Source organism: Pan paniscus, chromosome 1 (assembly GCF_029289425.2).
Source record: "Pan paniscus chromosome 1, NHGRI_mPanPan1-v2.0_pri, whole genome shotgun sequence".
Classification (NCBI taxonomy): Eukaryota; Metazoa; Chordata; class Mammalia; order Primates; family Hominidae; genus Pan; species Pan paniscus.
This window is the reverse complement of record NC_073249.2, coordinates 11,373,462-11,396,696: the sequence shown is the minus strand read 5'-3', so window position 1 is coordinate 11,396,696 and position 23,235 is coordinate 11,373,462. Positions and strand designations below refer to the sequence as shown.

Sequence of the window (23,235 nt, the reverse complement as noted above, 5' to 3'; positions counted from 1 at the left end):
ACGGCAGAGAATGGTGACTACGCTGTTGTGAAGGAAAATGATCAGACTAGAGGATGGAAACATAGTACCTGGGAGGCCACGAAGGACCTTCTCTGCCCTGCCAAGGAATCTACACTCTATCTGAGGCCACAGAGAGCCATTAAATACCACTTAAGTGATACTATGTGTAGTGTTAAATGATCCACCTAGAATTGAGTTCCTAATGTTTATTGTTCAAATAATGCTTCTGCTAGACTCCACTAACAGTACAATGTAGATTTCCCATTTCTCAGTCATGCTACTAAATAGAAATTGACTCCTCCAAAGATAGTGACCAGCATTATTATTTCCTTCATGGCAGTGGGAGAGCTCTGGGTTATGCCTAATGATAGATTAGAGGGAATTCTTCAGAGTAGACTTTTCATACAGTTAAAGAAATCCATCTGTTTACCAAGGAAGTAGGATAATTGGAATGGTGCTTTTGAAAAATTACTCATAGGCAACATTGTGTAAGATAGGTATCAGAGTCTCAAGGCAGGGAGATCAGTAAGGATGCTGATGAATGGAATGGATGAAAAACAATAAGAATTTCAGTGAGAGTCTTGACAGCTGAGAAGCTTAGGCTTTGGCTATAAGAGAAATAAGATGCAATCACATTTGAAAGCAAAGGGATTTTTTTCCGCTCCAGCTAGTTTAATTTGTTTAAGTTAACAGAATGTACTTTAATTCTGTTATCCGTGGGACAAACCTGATTTATTTCACATAGTGGTCATTTTCGTTGTCTTGGCATCGGAAATAGGAATGCATTGTATACACCACTGTCAGACTGTTAACTAAATTTTAATAAATGCTCTCTGGAATTTATAGAACAAACAACTGTCATACAACCTACAGAAATTCTGTAACTTAGAAATTTAGGTCATTTGACCTAAGGCTTCACATTTATTTCTTTTGTGCTTTGTAGACTTCAAAGCACTTTTAATTGTTTGAGCCAATTCGATTCTCCCAACAGTCCTATGAAATGAGGAGTTGAGCAGTTTGTTCATCTCTATATCAACATGATGAAACGAAGGCTCAAAACAGTGAACTGACTAAAGTCACATATCTAGCAATGGTTTTCCTTTGATTCTTAAATTGATGAAAACAAGCACGAGTTCACAATTATTTAAATAACATATAGTATATGTAATGATAATCAGTCAAAGATTTTATTAGTTACTGATGGTAACTTTACAACATTTAGAAACTATAGCACACTGAATTCAGAAAGGCCATATAATACTGAAATTATCTGTTTATTTCCTGTATCTTCCATTAGACTGTGAACTTCTTCAGGTTCGAGATTATGTTCACCTCACAAGGTGCCTGCCATAGAAGAGTGAATGTTTATTGAAGTTTACTGGAATCATACTCTTTACCAGTCGATAGCTATATGACATTGGTTATTTAATTTCTCAGTTGTTCACTGAACCACAAAATGGCATTACATTTAGCTAAGTTACAGGATTATAATAAACCTGAATTGAAATGATGAGATAACATATCTAGCACAATGCCTAGCACACTGTAGTCACTAACTAAATATTAACTGTAAATTTATTTTTTAAATTTACTTTTTAATTGAATTGTAATATAATTGAAGCAGTCATACTTAAGCCGCTTAAACAGCAATATTAAAACTTCCAACATGGAATAAAATACCTGACTTTTCACTATTTTAAAATATTTGTAGCATTTTTCAGTTTTGGCAAGATGCAGAATCGATCTTAAGGTCCCCTCAAGATCCACAATCAGCATAATTTCCTCTATGGCAGCGGGGTGCTTTTGAGTCAACTTTATAGATTATAGGGGATCCTTTAATGTGGCCAGTCCTATGCTTCATGAATCACCTTTTACCTGTGCATTATTGTAGATATTGACATGACAGGACCTGATAAAGAGAATGTTAGTCTTTTGGAGTCTATTTATCCTAATTCACCAATTGTAGGTAGAATAGTAGCCTTTAAAAATGTGTTAACTTTATTAGATCTTTAAAATAGGACTTACTGTTTCACTCGTGGCTTGATTAAATAAAATCTACCTAGATTATTTCCAAGAAAAAAAATGCAATTTTGAGAACATTTTAATCCATGAAGATGGTGTTCAGGAGCTATAAACACAATTAATAAATTCAAATCACTTTATTCAGCAGCTTGGCATGATATTTCCATATTTTTAGTATTATTGCCACTGCACCTAATATATTAACCTTTCCACAATTTACAAAAAATCACCACAGATTATGAAGAGCCAGTGACGTAGACAGGGTACATGTTATCTTTATTTTATACAAGAGAAAATGAAGGTGCAAAGAATGAACTCAGAAGCAGCAACAATAATATTGAAATACCTCTCCCTTTATTACAGTATATTAAGCCTCTTATAACAATGAAACCAAAGGGATGTCCTTCACAATATGTACCTTGAGCCCTCAGGCAGCAATTACAAATCATAATTTACCAGTGTAAGAGCACTTTCAACTACATGTTACTCCATTCTGTTATTTGTTATTGATCTTAGTTTCCATCTTACAATGGAATTTCTTTTGCACACATCACAAAATAGACTGCTGATCCTGTACCTTCTGCAGACATAAAGCCATCATCCATCTCTGTTACTCTACCACTTATTTGCAGCATGGGCAATGGCAGCATTTTAATCAGATAGGAATGTCTTCATTAAGCAACAGTACCCCAGCTTATACCTGGTATCACCTGATGGTAAACGAAGGCCTGACTCGTCCCCTCCCTAACCCCTCCCCTCTTCCCATTGTTCTGCGATGTACGGTGTGTCCTTATATAAGTGAAATTACTTGTACATGTTTCGGTATACAGTCAAGAAAATACTGTGTGTGTCGACAATAAATAAAACCTTATGTTATAAATCATTATGCATTGTGCAGAGCATTTTTAGGTACACAGGTAGATTATATTTATTTCAGTGTTTTTCTGAATACTTTCTAGTAAGGGTTACTTCTTTCACGAATATATGAACACTTAAAGTGTGTACATGGTTTATTGAATTGATTTGTTGTTTTTTGAAAAAAAAACATTGCAGATGGGCTCACAGGGAAAGAATCAATAAGCCTATGTAATGAACTCATAATATTTTGATTTAAATATCACTTTAAAGACTCTTCTGATTAAGGTGACTCATGAAAATGGAACTAAGTATCACCAATGAAGAGTTTAGTTCCTTTATTTGCCTAAAACATTCTCCCTTTCGTTTCCTATCCTATCGTGAATTTAAACACTGAGGAATGGACTTATCAGCCAACTATGGGAGATTCAACACAACAATGTGCCTATAACACTTCAACTTGCCACGTCTGATTTGCATACGTGGTGATTTTCGCATAGTCACCAAATTTCATACCTTGTGGGCTAACAGGGAAATGAGTACAGTGATTTTATGTACTTTTTTTAATGTTTATATTAGTTTTCAAAATGGTTTTGCTTCCTAACCCTACCATTATATGAAGCCTCTCACTTTGAAAGTCACAGACTGCGGACTGGTAAGTCCATCAGCTCTCTGTCACTGTGATCATTCATAATTTCACTTAAAGTAAACATACGATCATTGCATCATTTTCTTTCTCAGCCCAAAGTATTTATTTCCATTCTGTAAAAAGTTCTTCTTTTTTTTTTTTTTTAATATGTAAGTCCATTCATTCACTGGCTTTTTTGTCATTTTGCTTTCTAAACAAATTTAGATTTTGGAGCAGCTGCTCGTAATGTGGAACTGTTTTTTTCCCCCCACGGACACTTTCTGTCTTGAAAATCAGCTTCATTTGTGTGGTGCTGTTCTGTGTTTGTTTCTTTCCTTGTGTTTTTGCTTTCAAAGTAACTTGTGATCAAGATACCTTTAAATTGAAATACAAATAAACTGAGCCCTTTTCTGAGGTTTTCTCCTTGCCCCAAAAATATCTGTTGTTAGTGTTGGATGATGCAGAGAAACTTCTGTAACTAGGGGATGCCTTTCTTTTCACCTTTCTTTATTAGTTTTAGCTCTCACAACACGAGCCACCAAAGTCTGTCTTTTGGTTTCATATTTAGAATTAAGGTTGTTTGCCATTTCCTCCTCCTACGGAAGTAATGCTCAAACCAGTCACATCTCTATTTTAGATTTCAGAAATCTTTCTTTTTATTCAGTAGTCAACCTGATAACAAAGTTAATTAAAACAAGTTAATCAACAATTTTCTAGTGATTTACAGCTTTCACAAAAATCCATGAATTATTCTTTAATAAAAGAAACTCTTGGCCCCGCTTTTTTGGATACACAGAATGCTTTCCATTGAATCATTTGGTCATAATCCGGGTACAAAGCAAATTTAACACGTGTGAGAGATGCAGAAAAAGGTCCCTTCTATGTACACCTTGCCAAACACAAGAACATAAAGAAAGAAAAAAGCAAAGTTTAAGCCTTTAGGTCATTTGTAAAATGTTGCCAAACCCATGCTGCTACTTTTAACAGAGAAGTCTGAGTTTTAAAATTCAAACGTTCTTTTCTTACAAAGAAAAAGTGCCTCTATCTGCCAAGCGCATGATCTTATGAGCTTCAGATAGAAAAGTGGCTATGACTTGTGACTGTTTTTGGTTCAGAACAATGCTAGATCAACATGCAAGTTGTATGGAGGTGGGGACAGAAAGGGAGGGGCAGGCTGGGGTGGCTGGTAATGTTTGATCCCTCTGGACTTCCCGCAGGAGAAAAGGTTCTGCAGGACGATGAGTTCACCTGTGACCTCTTCCGATTCCTGCAACTACTCTGTGAGGGACACAACTCAGGTTTGTGAGTCCCCAGAACTTCTGATGATACTAAGGCATAAATAATGTTTTCAAGCCAGTAATAACAAGAGCCTGTTAGTTCCAATTATGCATCGTTCTAGAGACAACAAATCATTCTAGAGCATGACTCTGCATTGGGAACTGGGACGTTTTATATATTGCTTCCCTGCTTTCACAGTCCTCGGATAGCCATTTCACTTGAGTCTTATCAATAGTTTTGATGTTAGGGAAGACACATGAGGCTGGGCGCGGTGGCTCACCTGTAATCCCAGCACTTTGGGAGGCCGAGATGGGAGGATTGCTTGAACCTAGGAGTCCCAATATCAGCCTAGGAAACATAGCGAGACCCCCATCTCTACAAAAAATTTTAAAAATTATCCAGACATGGTGGTGCGTGCTCATAGTCCCATCTACTTGGGAGGCTGGGGCAGGAGGATTGCTTGAGGCCAGGAGTTCGAGGCTGCAGTGAGCTGTGATTGCCCCACTGCACTGGAGCTTAGGCAACACAGCAAGATCCTGTCTCTCAATAAAAAAAAAAAAGACAGAGGATTTATGAAAAACATATAAATAGTTATAGAGTAATATAGAGTATCATTTCTTTTGCACCACTTCTCTTTACCTTGAGTGTATACATACTTCATTGTACTAGTTAACATAATGTATCTCCATTACTTGTTTACACATCTAACTCTCTACTAGGCTTGTGCACCCCTGAAGGCAGGAACTCTATCTTAATTTTATCTTGGCTGACCCCAGCACTTTGCACAGTACTGAGGAACAAGTGATTAATGAATAAATAATTTCCTTCTTATATCCTCAAGGATAGCAACCATTTTTAGTCATTCATTTGCCCAGAACTCTAGAACTAGGAATGAGGAAACTGATATTAGCAACATCTGAGACAAAAATTGAATATTGATCATCAATGGAGCACCCAGATACACTTTTGGGGTGATCACTTTTTATGGAAAATATAAATTATTTTCATAGTAAAACTATTAGATAAAAACACTGCACTAACCCACAATGATTTTGCCATAGAAAGCATTTGCCTTTGGAGTTCTTAGAATGACTCAACTTGAACTTCTGAGCAAGCATTAATAACATTTTTTTATCTTGCATAGATTTTCAGAATTATCTGAGAACTCAGACTGGCAATAATACAACTGTCAACATAATTATCTCCACTGTAGACTACCTACTGAGAGTTCAGGTATGTTGCTTTCCATATTAGTAACAAATTAAAAGGGTTGGTACGTTGAAACAGTACGGCAGAGTTTTAATGTGTTTTGGTTTATAACTAGAAAGGAATTTTTGAAATAGTTTATCTCTGATCACAATCTCTCAGCAATTCTTAGAGCAAAACAGCCACTGTTATCTCTGCTCCTGATCCTGCCTCCTACTTTTGCTCATTATTTTATTTCTGTAAGTAGAGATTTTTCGCCTGTTTTTTTAGCTTGATGGTATTTTAAAGTCATTTTCATTTTATAAAGCACTTTTATACTCTGCTCCTTCTTCTACAGTTGTTAGACAAATTGGGGAAGAATATTTGGAACATTTGTAGGAATAGGAAAGAAAGGCTTTGCAACTGCTACCATACACTTAAATTTGATAGTCTAAGGTCAGTTCTTTTCAGCTGTCCTAATATTTGCATTAATTTTCACACCACATTGCTTAAAAATCTCTGATATTGTCATCATATTTGAGAACGTTAATCAAACTGAATTGAAGATGTAGGCCTCTTAAATAATGAGAGCCCTGTACAACTTTTTTCCCCTCATTTTATTTATAAGCTAAACCAGGCACAGTATTTTTAAAACTATAAATGCAGACTTTCAGCTTTTTCCTTAATCTTTGAGTGTGTAAAATCACAACCTTTTTTTTTTCTAACTGAAAGCTTAATGTGGTGGGGGAAGGTGCATTTTGAAGTCAGTACACCAAGAAGCGTTGCTGAAAACACATTTGTCATTTTAAAAATTGTCTGAAAACCCAAATGTAGTTCACAGCTCGACTAAATTGGATTATTTACTTATCCAACCAAAATATCTTTAAAATGTATGTTATTGTTAAATACATCTGGTTTATAGAGATTGACCTTATTTAGATATTTGTTTACAATTGTTAGTATTTACAAATTTACAAGCAATCCAACCAGTTTTCTCAGGGACAGACACAAAAGCCATGGATATCAGCGAGTTCTCACTGACGCGATGTTATTAGCTTTGTTGGAGAAAATGGAGGCCAGATGTCGGTACCCCAAAAAAGATTGTTCCATGATTCATCTATTTTCTGTGCTCACGTAGTAAACATCTAATTTTGCTCATGCATAAATATGCTCCAGTCTTAATGAATTCTTATGTTTGTGAAGTTCAAGGTTATCAGACAGTAATTTTTAAAGCTAAGTTTTCTTCTTGTCTTCTCTTCAGTTGTTAGCTATATCTAAGAAGGAGGTTCACATATTGTATGTTTAGGAAAGTCATTGAAGAATGATATTTACTTCACAGATATTTTCGTTTGCTACCATATCTATTATTTAAAATACTTCTCAGGCATAAAGTCCAAGACTGGTTAGTCAATGGTAACTTTAGAATGTGACTTGATAATAAATAATATCATCTCTATTTCCCAGGAATCAATTAGTGACTTTTATTGGTATTACTCTGGGAAAGATGTTATTGATGAACAAGGACAACGGAATTTCTCCAAAGCTATCCAAGTGGCAAAACAAGTCTTTAACACTCTTACAGAGTATATTCAGGTAAACATTTAAACATGGCTGCTATCTGTAGCACTGAACTCCATAGAAAAATGCAGTATATCTAGAGTAGTTTCCATATCTCCTATTGACCCCTTTCTCAGTTTCTTTGCAAATTGCTACAATTAAAATATTAGGTTGAGATGTGAATTTATATGGAATGAAATTGCTTCACCATTTGGCAGGTTGAGATATGATTAACTCCTTAGAGGCATGGGCTGTGATGTTAGCTCTATTGTACCTCCAGGGCCTGGTGTATGTATTAAGCACTTAGTAAATATTAAGGAAGGAAGGGCGAGCAGGCACAACATTAAACCATTCTTTCTGGTATTCCACCAAAAGTGGGAAGAAGTTTCATAGAAACTTAAGAAAGAGAAGAGTGTTTGAAAACATCGCATATGTATATTATAGATAAAATTCCAAATAGCGTATAGAATATTCTTTTCTTTTTTACATCGGTTTGTTTTATATTCTCCTTGGACTAAGCTTCTAGCCTTAACTTCAGATTTTTTAAAGATTTTATAAAATTCTGGGTTTTTCTTCAATCACCGAAACTTTGCTGATGACCAGTCATCTTTCCTTTCTGTCTTGTCTCAGTGGACATGTTACCCTGAATCATTCACTATGTTTGATGTGCCCCGTGCTAAGGATAAAACAGGAGGGAGAAACTTGTAATTGGCTTTGTGAGACTAAACATAAGCTTGTGGGGAGAAGAAAGGTTAAGTTAAAAATAAATTGTATCCCAGGAGCATAACAGTTACAGCTGTTTGAGTAAATAAATGACTCATGGCCAAGTACAGCCAACCAAGAGTAAGTGCTGTAGAGGTAGGAAGACCACCTCCAGGCTCACTCACCTCTGCATGCAGTCCCTTGGAAGCATGGCACTTTTTCTATTTTTTGCCTTGGTGGGGAAGAAGAACCTTATTTCAGCATTTCCAGATGGAAAAGTCACACTTGATAATTCTAATAACATTTCCTTTAAAATCAAATAAAAGTGAAAGCTTAAGTCAGTTTTGGTCTACTCACAGTCCCATTTCCTTACCTCTCCTGGCTTCCATTATTGCCTTAGTATTCTCATGCATGCCTAGAATGATACCAGTACAACAACATTCATGTGTCATGTCCTGAATAAATAACAGGATTGACTGATGACATTAGCAAGGCACTGGATTTTCCAGAAATGGGAATCAGGATGATTTCTATAATATATTCCAAATGAAACATAACCACCATTTCAGCTAAGAGTAGGCATTTCTTGGTTCCTAAAATAATTGAGATTCCTGAATGTATCGAAATCTAGAAGCATCCATTGAGCTCTTACTATATGCAAAACTCTTTATTAGGTGTTGTCATAGAACACAGATTTCTACGTGAATGTTCAAAGGATATTGGATAAAGTCACATGGCTTATTGTGCTTGGTTCAATAAGAACCAAAAAAAAAAAAAAAAAAACAAGTAACAAGTAACTTCTCTTGTTACTTATTTTTTATATGACATATTTTAAAATAACAATCGTATCTGAAATATGTATTTTGGAATAATTTTAGTATTCAGAAAAGTTGCAAAGATAGCACAGAGGGTTTCTGTATATGATTCACCCAGCTTTCCCTAATGCTGACATTTTATATACTCATGGCACATTTGTCAAAACTAAGAAATTAACATCGGCACATCCTGTTAACTAAATTACAGGCTTTATTTTGGTTTTACTAGTTTTTCCATTCATGTTCTTTGTTTTTTAATATTCTGGGATACAATCCAAGTTACCACATTACATCTAGTGAAATATATTTTAGAGAAGCTTGCCTTAGTGGTATATCTGCTGATAAATATTGATACTATGAAGATAAGCTTATCATTAGCTTCGTGCTGCTTCTGGACTGCCTTTTAGATTACAGCATCGTGTATTGCTTTATTATTCAAACTCCTACTAACTATAGAAAGTTATATAAGGGGGAGATCCAACACCATTGAAATAAATGGAATTACCTATAAGATTGTAATCCCAATTTAATAAAAGGGGAAGAATTGTTTGAGTAAGAGGACGTTGTATTGTCAAGGTTCCTACAGTAAGACCGTGAGGTAGTTGTTGAGAAAAGAGAAAGTTTGATCTGTCCTTGGCACAGGGTCCTTCTGGTAGTTAGCAAGGGTTTTCCATGTTGCAGGTACATACATCATGAGAAAAAGAAAGCAAGGCACCAGACTAGGGAGTTTACAGCTCCCAGAAGCTGAGGACCTAAGGTTGAGCAAGCCCTGGAAAGGACATTCTGTGTGTTTCAGGTTTTAAAAGAAAAAATGGGTACTTTGGCTTTGGGCTTGCGACTCTGTCACATGAGGGTTGGCCAAACAACTTTTGGTCACCTAGGGGTTGCAGGAGAGCACAACCCCTTGTAATGCTTCAACTTTTGATTTAAACCTTAACTATCACGGGAAGAAAATTATTTCTGACTTGAAGAAAAAACAAGTTTATTTTCCTAAAAATGGCTTTCTAGTGTTCACCTCTTGCACTTTTCCTCCTCCCTAATTTATATGCCATTGGAATACCAAGCTGACACTGAACATCGACCATAGGAAAATCCTAAAGATCTACTGCTTTCAAACCAGAGCTGTAATAGCCAGTTGGGACTAATTATAACCAGGGATGAAGGAAACTATAAAGCTACTATATCTGGTACATTAAATGAGCTGGATTTAATGAGCTACAGATTAAAATAACCTGATTCCTTCTCACCACTGTCCCTTCAGACTTGCTTTGTCGACCATTTCTTTACCACTAGAAGGAATCTTGTGCACTGGCCACTTTCAGATAAATAAAATCATGTCAGTCACTTTGTCACAAGAATAATCTCATTTCAGTAAAACTTCCACTTACCCTTGGGCCTGATTTTCAGCTGGAAAACCTAGAGTGAGGGTGCAGGCAAGAACTCCTATCTGGATGTTGTTCATTCTGGAAGGAGTCCAATCTAGGCTTTTTTTACTCTCCCCCCGAAGGTTCTTCTCTCTCTCTCTCTCTCTTTCCCTTTCCCCCCCTGGTTCACCCCAGGCTTCCTCTGGGTTGGAGCTGTGGGAGAGAGGAGGTGTGAGGAAGGAAAGGTCTCTTCCGGGGCACATGTAATCCCAGAGTGCACCACGGAGCTGGCCCTCTGGTGTGGTGTGTTGTATTTTTTTATCTAACGTGCGAGCCTGGCCCTCTTAGTCCTCCAGTGCCTGGAAATGACTCTTTTCCCATCCAGTTTAAAGTTATTCAATCAGACCTCAAGCATCTGGTGGCCCCCATCCACCTTGGAATTATGTTACCATTTCAGACTGATTTCAGATGGGGCAGAATGGCCCCTTCCTGAGTAGTCCATATAAGAAACACATCTTTTTTGTCATATGCTGTCTGTCACACTTTCTAATACCAGACCTTATGCTACCCAACTTCAGAAGACAGAAACTGAGCTCACGTGATGGTTCTCCTGAAGCCTCTTCTCTCACTTGGTGTAAGGGGATGCAGAAGTAACAAAATGGAGAGGCTCAGCACATGGAGAACCCCCTCCAAAGTTTCCCCCTTTTCAACTTCAACCCCTTTATATCCTTAGAGTGGAAATCTCTATTTTTAGTCACCCCTTTTGCAGGTAGTGAGTCTACTGCTTTTGTAGACAGTCATTCTCATAGTCATATGAGAATACATAGTCAGTATCTCAGCTGTAGGGCCTCAAGAGATGCTGAGACAGGAAAAAGTTCTATTTCAACATCTTGGATCTGGCCATCTCTTCCAATCACTTGTTTCTAGCATAAGATTTGAAATGTTTTTATGCGGCCTGCAATTTAAAGGTATTATAAGTTATTTGCCTAAAGGAATGAAGGAATTTGAAGTTAAGAACAGTGTTTTATGTACTTTTTTCCTAAGTAAAATCCCTGTTATTTATTTTCATGGTTGATGTAGATGGGTTTACAAAACTGAATGATGGTAGAATTTTTTCATTGGAAAGTGAAAACAGAAGTTGGCTCCATGAAAACAGTCTGCGTGCTACAGCAGATCCACCCTAGTATTGATACTTCAGAAGTGTCAGCTAAGAGAACAAAGTTAGGTTTGTTAAAAGATAAACTTAGGCACAATAACATCTTAACAAGTTTATCTGAGCATTCAACTATTTATGAATTGAGCAATACCAGAACACTAATGGTTCAGCACTTCACCAAAGGTGGGGGCACTTTTATAAGGCATTCCTGGAAGCAAGACAAGAAATTTGATTGGTAAAAGTGGAAAGTCCCTAGTTAGAGGTTAGTTGGCAGTTTCTGACTGGTGAACTCTCTAGTTAGAAGTTAGCTGGCAGTTTCTGATTGGTTAAGCTTAAATTTACATTGAGTTGGGATTTGGTTTTCTTAGGGAGGAACGCAAGACACTGGAGCCATCTCAGCCTAATGACTCCCAATTAGTTATTTTAACCACTTCCAATTGCCTTGGATTCTGGATTCGTGAAATTAATAAGCAAGTATTACTCTTTTAAAACACGTCAATGGTTGTACCATTTGTAAAATAGTTGTTCAATTAAGAAAACGTTGAAGAGGATTTTTTTTCTCTATATGAATGCTTTATCCAGGTTACTATTTAGGAGTAAGAGGTAATCACCTCTCATCTAAAGCATATTCTCAGATTCTTTTGAATACAAAATAGTGGCTATTGATTGATTTGACTAAATAGCCAAAGCACCCAGACCTTATTTTTTTTCCTCTAAATAGAGGAGATCAAAGCCAGACCAAAAAAAAAAAAAAAATGATTCACAGAATATAAAAATCCTTGAGAAACTTTTTTTGGAATATATTAAGTGTTTTAAAGAGGAACGTATTTCTCTCTTAAGGATCATTATCATCACTGTATCTCCTTCTTTCACTTTGAGTTCCTATCTTTTTAGATAACGTGCTAGCAGTGAATTATATCAGCACTAAGTCAACTTTTCCCCTGTTATTGTAAAGTTTGTTTTGGCAAATAAATTATGAGGAATAATTGCCGTTTGTCTGTTTATGCTCCAGGGTCCTTGCACTGGGAATCAACAGAGTTTGGCACACAGCAGGCTGTGGGATGCTGTGGTCGGCTTTCTTCATGTGTTTGCCCATATGCAGATGAAGCTGTCGCAGGTAAACTAACTAACTACCTTCCTCTCTCTTAAATGACAAACTGGAGACTGTAATCATCAGCAAATTAAACATGCTTTTTGATGTTAGAATATTATCTTTTTAAAATCACTTTATCACTTGTCTTTTTAAGATCATTTTATCATGCCTCTTTTGCTCATTAAAATTTTTTAAAAATAAAAACCGTTATGTAACCTGAGAATAGACAGGAGTCATTATTCAAATTTGAGACAATGGATATTAAGAAATTGAATGTAATGGACAAATGAAACAGTCGAGTCCCCAAACATTGTACATTTCACAAGCTTCATCTTCCTGGCCATTGCTCAGTGGAATTTTCCTTCCCCTTACAGATAATTGAAATAGGTTTTATAATCTGTTACAAGGGAGACAATTTTGTTATAGGGTCTTAAATAAGCAGATGTTCTCAGTAGGGCGATGCTTACCCATAACCAGTGTATTTAATTTTGTGACAGAGAAAAAGTAGCTATTATATGGATAAGCAAATGAAGAATAAACAGATTTTCTACCATGTTTAATGTTAACTTGAGGGCTATTGAAAAATATCAGCTTGTTTGCTCACTGCTGTATTTGTTTCATTTGAAACAAAAAGATACACAAACAGAAAAGTTCTTGTGAATGTGTCTCTTCAATGCAGTGAATTTTGGTGGTATAATCTGAGACCTTCAGAGTGTGAGTATTTGCCAGGCGGTCAGGTAGAAGAATGTCAGATTAAAAGACAGAATGCTGTCATTCTAATTCCTGAGCTGCCATGACTGGTTCCACCCGTGTGGGCCAGGTCTCTCTTCCCTGAGGCCTTGTTTCTCTGCAGTAAAGTGAAGAACCTATCCCTCAGGCCTGCAAATGACAATATGCAGGATGTATTGTCAAAGATCGGCAGGGCTGGATGCTAGTAAAAGTGGTAAGGATACATCTTAATGTCAAAGATAAACAAAGCTGGATACTAGTTAAGCGAATAAGGACAGATTTTAATCAGTAGTGCTATTGCAACAAGGAAAAAGAGTTCAGCATGAACTGAACCTGATTTGATTTGTACAGAGGTGACTGGGAATATTAATGGGAGAATGAAGATTAGAGAAGGGGCGAGCAGGAGCTCAGTAGAGTCAGAGGAGTGAAAAGTTACAAAAGGTTCATTGGTGTAAATGTGATTAGACCAGCTATGTCTGCTAACTGGCAATTGTCAAAGTTAGTTAGGATTCTGTCCTCCAGAGTCCTTATCCTTAGATGTTGTCTGGAACTGTTGATTTTTTTATCAGCCTGGAGTTTTCCCAGGCAGGTACTTTAGTGGAGGGCTGGGATCATCCTTGACATGCAGTCTTGAACAGTTAGAAACTATATTAGTGTTTGTTCAAGTCTTTATAGACCAAAGTTGAGGCCAAGTTGGGAAGAGGGCTCAGAGGTACCTGACTAGAGTTTGGTCAAGGAGAGAATGTCAGTATGGAGTTATTGGTGACTTCAGCCCAATAGGGAAATTCCAGTCTTTCATTTAATTACTAGGGATATTTTGGTAAGTAAAGGAAACCAACATATGAACCAAATGTAGACCCTCACAAGAGAGTTCTCATCCTGATGTTTTTCCACCAGGTTATTAACATCTGGTGCTACCTAGCACTTGTTCATGGTTTATAAAGTTTCCATAACAGCTATTTAGAAAGAAAATGTCTCATCATCTTCCCAACACTGTATAGCTTCATATGTACCAAAAATGCCTTGTACAAATTTTTTAAAGAAAGAATAGTTTAAAAAATGGATGAGATGTAAAGTTGTGCAGATGTAAGTGTGATCCGTATTTCCAGGGACTATAGCTAAGCGTAGTGATGTTTAGACACAATATGTCTTTGAAAAAGAATGTTTCTTTATGGTAAAAAATCAAAAGCAAAAACAAAATTTTAACCAAAGTAATACTGGAAAGCTTAATCAAATTGGTAAATAAGATACATTGTGTAATATTAGTACAATGTTGTACTAATAGGTAATACCTGTGTAGGTTTTTGGTTAATTTATCTAACAAATACATTTATAAGTTTATCTTCTATGGTGCTTATATGCCTATATTTCTTCTATATGAAGTTGATTTTTACATAATAGCACCTAGAAGAAGTTAGAAAGTTAGAAGAAAAAAATGCAGGCTTTTCAAATAAAAGATAAGATAGATGTCAAATGTGCAGAAGGTCTTGAGTCTTGCTTGGCATTGGAGAATATTCCACTGTTATGGTTCTTTCATATTATTGCTGTATATGTTCATTGTCGGTACAAATACTTTCTTTTTTTCTGAGACCCAGTCTTGCTCTGTCACCTGGGCTGGAGTGCAGTGGCGTGATCTCTGCTCACTGCAACCTCCACCTCCCAGGCTCAAGCAATTCTTGTGCCTCAGCCTCCTGAGTAGCTGAGACTACAAGTGTGTACTACTATGCCCAGCTAAATTTTTGTATTTTTAGTAGAGATGGGGTTTTGCCATGTTGCCCAGCCTGGTCTCAAACTCCTGAGCTCAGGTGATCTGTGCGCCTCGGCCTCCCAAAGAAGTGCTAGGATTATAGGCATGAGCCACTGCGCCCATCCTGCAAATACTTTAAAGAACACGAGTTGAAATCAGTAATACTTTTTAATTGTAAAGTATAACTAACTATTTTTAATATTTGGCCCCTCCTTTAGTTCCATAATGCTTCAAGTGGTTACTATTTCTTGCCAGAGCAGTATCCTTTTTGTGAGAATAAGTATGATGTTCTTGCTGCATAGTTTTCTTGTATTATCTCAAATGCAATGTTCATATTTTCAGGATTCCAGTCAAATTGAGCTATTAAAAGAATTAATGGATCTGCAGAAGGATATGGTGGTCATGTTGCTGTCCATGTTAGAAGGTAGTTTTGATTTATACTTTTAAATTCTCTTTATTATCTTATTTAAAGGATCAGCATGGGCTTATGGAATCAGAGTGTAGCATAGAATAAAATAACACTCAGATATGATTGATAGATGCCTTGGATTTCTTGCTGGCTTATTATTCCTTTTCTCACATTAGTTTTTTTTAAAGGGATATCCTGCATATCTCAGTTTACATATCTACAAAATGAAAATAGTGGTACTTTATAACAACACTTTTCATTTCATAGTGATATCCTAAAAAGTAAGCTCTCCAGACAGTCTATAAAGAATATTTTATTTGTCAGTGTGTTTGTCCATAATCGGTGGAGGTTTCAGACATTTGGGTAACCGTCAGCTGTGTAAGCTGCTGCTTTGAAAAGACCACAGAGTCACTCCTTTGGGTTCTTAAAGCCGTGGCACTGCTGGGAAAGCCTCTGTCCCCCAGGGCAGCTGGCAGTGGTAGTCTTGTTCTCCCCACCACAGCCTCGGTTTTAATTTTCTCTCTTTTTTTCTTCCCAGCTTATTTTGTTATTGCTTTTTTTTTTTTTTTTTTTTTTTCTGTAGCAGGCAGGAAATGTAGCAGTTAAGAGCTCGCGCTCCAAATCCACCGCCAGAGTTTAAATCCTGGCTTCCTTACCTCTGGGAGGTATGACCCTTGGACAAGCTACATCTCCATTTTTTCAGTTTCCTCCTCTGCAAAATAGAAATGATAGATATTGATATGAGAATTCAGTGGAATCCTATAAATACAACCAAAACAACTAAGAAATGTTTGGTATTACGGTGCCTATCACTTTTTCTTAACTTCTTCCTATTTTCTCTCCGCGTCTGCCATACATGGCGTAACTCCACTTTAGTTAACTGAGGCAGCTGTCAAGCCTCGTGCTAGGACTTTGAAGTGGCAGCATCTGCTTAAAGCCCTTAGTCGGCGGCAACAGTAGCCACTTTATACCCTTTAAACACAGGATCCATTTTTCCATGCATGGCCCTGATTCGAATTTTGGGTTAAATACTAACAAACAGCAACAATAATAACTGCAGTAGCAGCAACCACAGCAGTGACTTAAAACCAGCCTCATAACGTGCCAGATACTGAATTAAGTACTTATTTAATCCTAGTAACAAGTTTATCAGTTCAATGGTAATATTATCTCAAGTTTGCAAATGAGGAAACTGAGGTACAGAGAGGCTAAGAAATCTGCCCAGGTTGCTGAGCACATTAAGCCTGGATTCAAACCCAACAATGTGGCTCCAGATCCCACACTCTTAACACCACGGTGCTTACTGCTTCTCCGATTGACTCTGTGGACCTCTGACCAGCGACCTTTCTTCTCCTGCCTGTCTTTATGTTATATAGCACGTTCTGTTCAATGAATAAAAGCATTCTGTGATCCTGTAGTTCAGGAATCTGCCATTTTCTAACAACTATACACACTGACTCGTGAAGAAATGTAGAAAGGTGCTTTTCATTATGAATCAGAAAAAGCGTACAGTTTGCTCTCAGGATCTGGTCTGAAGACCTGGCACTAACCTTTAATAATTAAGTCACAATGGGCCCATTAATTTAGTCTTGTTGAACTTCAATTATTTCCTCATCGGTAAAATTAGGGTTAACAAAAAGTACCTGCCTTACATATGAACATTAAATCAGATGTTGTCTATGATAGTGATTTTTCAACTCTAAAGGGCTGAGCAAATGTTTATTTTTATTATTAATATGAAACGATTTTAGTTTCTGGCTCTTTGGCTCATTTTCTTTAAAACACGTTGCTTCTTTGATTGAGGGGGAAAATGTCAACTTTTGTTGAAATATTTTATGTGTGTCAGTCTAATTACTCTGTAAATGGGGTTATGCATGTTTGTGTAATCATTTTTTAAACTATAGTTTATAAATAATTATCTTTTCATAGAGTGAGAGAGAGATAAACAGGGACATATCCTTGATTCAGATGTTATTAAAGATCTATATTGTTATCTTCTGTATGATCATTGATTTTGTTACAGTTTATTTTAAACAAATGCAACTGCTTTACCACCAGGTAATGTTGTTAATGGAACGATTGGCAAACAGATGGTGGATATGCTTGTGGAATCTTCCAACAATGTGGAGATGATTCTCAAATTTTTTGACATGTTCTTAAAACTAAAGGATTTGACGTCGTCTGATACTTTTAAAGAATATGACCCCGATGGCAAGGGAGTCATTTCCAAGAGGGACTTCCACAAAGCGATGGAGAGCCATAAGCACTACACGCAGTCAGAAACGGAATTTCTTCTGTCTTGTGCGGAGACGGATGAGAATGAAACCCTCGACTACGAAGAGTTCGTCAAACGCTTCCACGAACCTGCGAAGGACATCGGCTTCAATGTCGCCGTCCTTCTGACAAACCTCTCCGAGCACATGCCCAACGATACCCGACTTCAGACTTTTCTGGAATTAGCAGAGAGCGTCCTGAATTATTTCCAGCCCTTTCTGGGCCGCATCGAAATCATGGGAAGCGCCAAACGCATCGAGAGAGTCTATTTTGAAATCAGCGAGTCCAGCCGAACCCAGTGGGAGAAGCCCCAGGTCAAGGAGTCCAAAAGACAGTTCATATTTGACGTGGTCAACGAAGGAGGAGAGAAAGAGAAGATGGAACTCTTCGTGAACTTCTGCGAGGACACCATCTTTGAAATGCAGCTGGCGGCTCAGATCTCGGAGTCGGACTTGAACGGGAGGTCAGCGAACAAGGAAGAGAGCGAGAAGGAGAGGCCGGAAGAGCAGGGCCCGAGGATGGCGTTCTTCTCCGTCCTGACGGTCAAGTCGGCCCTGTTTGCGCTCAGGTACAATATCTTGACCCTTATGCGAATGCTCAGTCTGAAGAGCCTGAAGAAGCAGATGAAAAAAGTAAAAAAGATGACCGTGAAGGACATGGTCACGGCCTTCTTTTCGTCCTACTGGAGTATTTTCGTGACCCTCTTGCACTTCGTGGCCAGCGTTTTCAGAGGCTTTTCCCGCATCATTTGCAGCCTGCTGCTTGGGGGAAGCCTCGTCGAAGGTGCTAAAAAGATCAAAGTTGCAGAACTGTTAGCCAACATGCCAGACCCCACTCAGGATGAGGTTAGAGGAGATGGGGAGGAGGGAGAGAGGAAACCCCTGGAAGCCGCCCTGCCCTCCGAGGATCTGACCGACTTAAAGGAGCTGACAGAGGAAAGTGACCTTCTTTCGGACATCTTTGGCCTGGATCTGAAGAGAGAAGGAGGACAGTACAAACTGATTCCTCATAATCCAAATGCTGGGCTCAGTGACCTCATGAGCAACCCAGTCCCCATGCCTGAGGTGCAGGAAAAATTTCAGGTAATTTATCTCTAAGTCACAGCAGCATTCTCTCTGGACTTCGGGTGGGTATAATAAATGATCATTAGACCAGGTTTCTTGCTAGCGCCAGAACGGTGTTACCTATGTGACTTGAATTTCCAAAGAGAAATGCTTTTTGGTAGACAAAGTTAGTGTTTTTAAGGGTCCCTATGAATTATTAAATTATCTTAAACTATTAAGGTGTAAGCTTCAGTACCCACCCTAACTGTAGCCTACATCTTTCTCCACTTTTACATAATTTTATATGCACATTTGAAAAGTTGGGAAAAGAAAGAAAACTTTTAGATACCTGTAAGTGGCATTATTCTCACAGAGCATTGAAATTTTCTCCTCTGTTCTGTGATTTTCTTTAGCCTGTTTCCATTGTATGTTCTTTGTAGTCATTAGTCCTTAGAGCCATCATTCCATCCATGAATATGGCATATTTTCCAAGTGTCTGACACCACTGGGTATCATAGGGAATTCAAAGGTAAGATGGGGTCACTGCCTTCAAATTACCTTAAAAAGTTTATTCCAGAGATAAAACTAACACACATGAAGAAACCAGAAAAGGGTTAACTGTGAAATAGTATAGGCAGGGCAGTAGGGGTTGCTTGTGTTGAGAAAATGGCAATGCCGGTATGGTTTAAAGTAGTTAGATAAGAATGAAGAGGTAGGACTTAAATTGGCATTGAAGGATGAGTAAGATTTTAGTAGGTGCTTAAGATAAAGAAGGATATTTCTGAAATGAGAAAAGAGAGTGAAAAGGAGTCCAGAAAGTTTGTCCCTACTGCTGGTGCAGTAGGTCAGTGTGCGGAAGAAGCGGGAGATGTTCGGCCCTGTAAAATGAAAAACACGTGGCGCTTTTATCGTGGTATAAGCAAGAGGGTATCTTATATAGGTTATGGTTTGACACATGGTCACATGGCTCCCTCAATTCATTCAAAGGTGATGGGTAATCCTGGTTTTCTTTTCCCCATTGACTCATTCAAGGAACAGAAGGCAAAAGAAGAAGAAAAGGAAGAAAAAGAAGAAACCAAATCTGAACCTGAAAAAGCCGAGTATGTATAGTTTGCATATACTTTTCCTTCGTTTCAGTTTGTCATTACATCTCTTTTTCTTGTACTCTGTCTTTGCGAGCTGCAAGGGAGAATCTCATATTGTCAAGGAGCCACAGAATTAATTGTGCCATCTCTGTGGAGAGGCTCTGACAGCGAGGACCTCAGGCCATGGGCAGGGATCACTGTAGACGCCCCCAGGGCTGCCAGTCTAGTCTTTTCCTCTCATTCCATGGGGACCTCCATTTGTGTGATTCCCTCTCAGCGGGAAAGACTCCAGTGATTGCATGGAATGCTGTTTGTAAGAGGACTCAGGGCCACAATTCTGTCTTTAAAAATCACTCATGTATTCCTGTCCTTTCCAAGAAGGGAGGAAACAAACATTCCAAATGCACTTTCATAGAATCCTGTGGAGTGGTGCTCCTTAAACCATAGACCCAGGGCCACATGCATAAAAATCCCCAGGAGAGTTGGTTAAAACAAACATTCCTGGGCCCCAAGCCATAGATCCTGCCTCAGCAGGTCTGGTGTGGGGCCTGGGAACCTTCATTTTCACCAACACTCCTGGTATCAACGCAGCAATAAAAAAGAGCTGGATGTGAGGTGATGAAAATGCATAACTCCCTCATAACATCAGGTTTCTCTGAATAATCGAAGCCTACATCTTTCTCCACGTTTATAGAATTTTATACGCACATTTGAAAAGTTGGGGGAGGAAAGAAAGGAAGCTTTTAGGTGCCTGTAGTGCCACTATTCTCCCATAGCATTGAAATTTTCTCCTCTATTCTGTTATTTTCTTTGGTCTGTTTTCATCGTTATGTTTTTGTAGTCAGCACTATTCACTGTCATAGATCTCACACTATTGGGTCAGTTGTAAAAATGGCCACATAAAAAGTAGACACAAATAACAGCAAGACAGGCATTTCAATGGCAATTCTTTAACTAATATATACCTCATATGAGTTAAGATTAAGTATAGCTTATATATATTATTTCTGGTTTATGTATTAATACATATGACTTCACTTTAATTTAATGAAGGACTGATATTTTGCACCTAAAGGATATCAAATGTCAATTCTTCTAATTCCATTATTGTTGGAATTAATATATCATCACTATAATTCACTTAATATATTTTATTTAATAAAATTAATTACAATTAATATATGTCAAAGTATGAGTATAATGATACACTTTATACATGTGAACAATTAAGTGTGTAGGCCTCTGATTTTAAATCTTAATGGAAAATATTAAAAATTGTGCATTAAAATTATAGGCTGGGCGTGGTGGCTCACACACCTGTAATCCCAGTCACACCTGTAATCCCAGCACTTTGGGAGGCCGAGGCAGGCGGATCATGAGGTCAGGAGTTCAAGACCAGCCTGGCCAACATGGCGAACCCCCATCTCTACTAAAAATATAAAAAAAAGTTAGCTGGGCATGGTGTCACATGCCTATAATCCCAGCTACTTGCAAGACTGAGGCAGGAGAATCACTTGAACCCGGGAGGTGGAGGTTGCAGTGAGCTGAGATGGCGCCCCTGCATTCCAGCCTGGGTGACAGAGCGAGACTCCATCTCAAAAAAAAAAAAAAAAAAAAAAAAAGCATTGAAATTATAATTTAAAAATAGGGTATGTGGGACAGTCATAGCAAAATCATTCTTCATTTTTTTAATGCTTTATTGCAGAATTGGAAGAAATCTGCTATGCATAAAGATTCTTCAAGCCTATAAAATGTCCTCTATATTTCAACTTCACAGAATTACCCATCTACAGGGGACTCTGATCAACAGAAAATCCTACCCCTGATTCTAAAATTCAGAATATTATCATTCACCGGAAAAGAAATTAGTTTTCAAAAGTAATATGATGGTCTAAAATATTTGTTCACTTGGGTAATTTTCCACAACACCCGTTTAGTTCTTTAGTTTCTGGAGAGCTTATGTTTTGTTTGTTTGTTTTCATAGGGGAGAAGATGGAGAAAAAGAAGAGAAAGCCAAGGAAGACAAGGGCAAACAAAAGTTGAGGCAGCTTCACACACACAGATACGGAGAACCAGAAGTGCCAGAGTCAGCATTCTGGAAGAAAATCATAGCATATCAACAGAAACTTCTAGTAAGATGTTTTAGAATGAATATTGTTACTGATATAGTGCAATACCATAATAATTTAGGCTCAGTAAATGTTTGCTGACCTCTCCCTGAGTGGCAATTAGGGAACCAGGTTAGTCCAGCACATGTTTGATTTGCTCATTGTAGTGTGTTTATCTTTTATAGTGAATGTCTCTGGCCCACCGCTCCCTACTGTCAAACCCATAACCTCTACTCATGTTCACACTCCCTGAAACCCTTTCATTTGATTCCTGCCAGGACAGTGCTCCCAGTGTCTGCCCACAAAGACATCAGGACAAGTGAATAAACATATTCTAAGGACCTGCAACAGATTTTAAAGCAAGATGTGCCTTCTAGGACACAAGTAATTCAAAAATGTTCCAGAACTAGATTAGTCAGTATTTCTATAACATCACCCTTTTACTTAAAAATCCAGGTATAAAAATATTAGCTAATTGAGCCATAGTCAGTATTTCTATAACATCACCCTTTTACTTAAAAATCCAGGTATAAAAATATTAGCTAATTGAGCCATAGTCAGTATTTCTATAACATCACCCTTTTACTTAAAAATCCAGGTATAAAAATATTAGCTAATTGAGCCACTTTCCATTGATAATAAGAAGGTCTATTCAAAATTGTTCTTTAAGAAAGGGATTACAGTTCTTTATATAGTGTCCTGTACATTTTACAGAGGTGTTCCCCTAATTAGTAAAGCACACATTCATATTTGGAAAACAAAAGGTACAGCTCTGTCTATTCATATTTATCTTGAAATTCTTAAAAATATTGTTTGAAAGGCCTTTATTAACATGCGTGTGTAATGTCACATATATACATATATGTGTGTCTCTTATCCTTTTCCTCCATGCTTATCTCCTATTCTTTTCCTCCTTTATAAAAATTAAACATATGTGTATATATGTATAATTTTTATAATTATATGTATAATTATATGTGTGTATATATGCATAATTTTTATAAATTTTTATAATTTTTATAAGGGAGGAAAAGGATAGGGGATAAGCATGTAGAATCCACCTACAAGAGGTACTGACCAGTGATGTTAGACCTAGAATTTAAGAACAACCCTCATAAGAAAGCCATTTGAACAGCAGAGTCATATTTAGTGTTTTTAGCCCTTGAGAAATCAAAAATTGACAAC

At 37.5% G+C, this 23,235-nt stretch overlaps 1 protein-coding gene across 4 annotated transcripts in view; it reads left to right on the top strand.

The window, feature by feature from the left end:
• RYR2 (ryanodine receptor 2) overlaps positions 1-23,235 on the top strand; it is a 788,503-nt gene that overhangs the window by 719,362 nt on the left and 45,906 nt on the right. For 2 of the 4 annotated variants that reach the window (XM_055098600.2, XM_055098571.2), the window contains 9 exons: positions 3,500-3,532; positions 4,723-4,803; positions 5,928-6,016; positions 7,433-7,561; positions 12,575-12,679; positions 15,474-15,555; positions 17,599-18,896; positions 19,890-19,957; positions 21,927-22,074. In XM_055098600.2, coding sequence (XP_054954575.1) covers positions 3,500-3,532; positions 4,723-4,803; positions 5,928-6,016; positions 7,433-7,561; positions 12,575-12,679; positions 15,474-15,555; positions 17,599-18,896; positions 19,890-19,957; positions 21,927-22,074 — 2,033 coding nt within the window. The remainder of the gene's footprint in view (positions 1-3,499; positions 3,533-4,722; positions 4,804-5,927; positions 6,017-7,432; positions 7,562-12,574; positions 12,680-15,473; positions 15,556-17,598; positions 18,897-19,889; positions 19,958-21,926; positions 22,075-23,235) is intronic. The other 2 variants (XM_034949586.3, XM_055098645.2) reach the window with 1 other exon arrangement.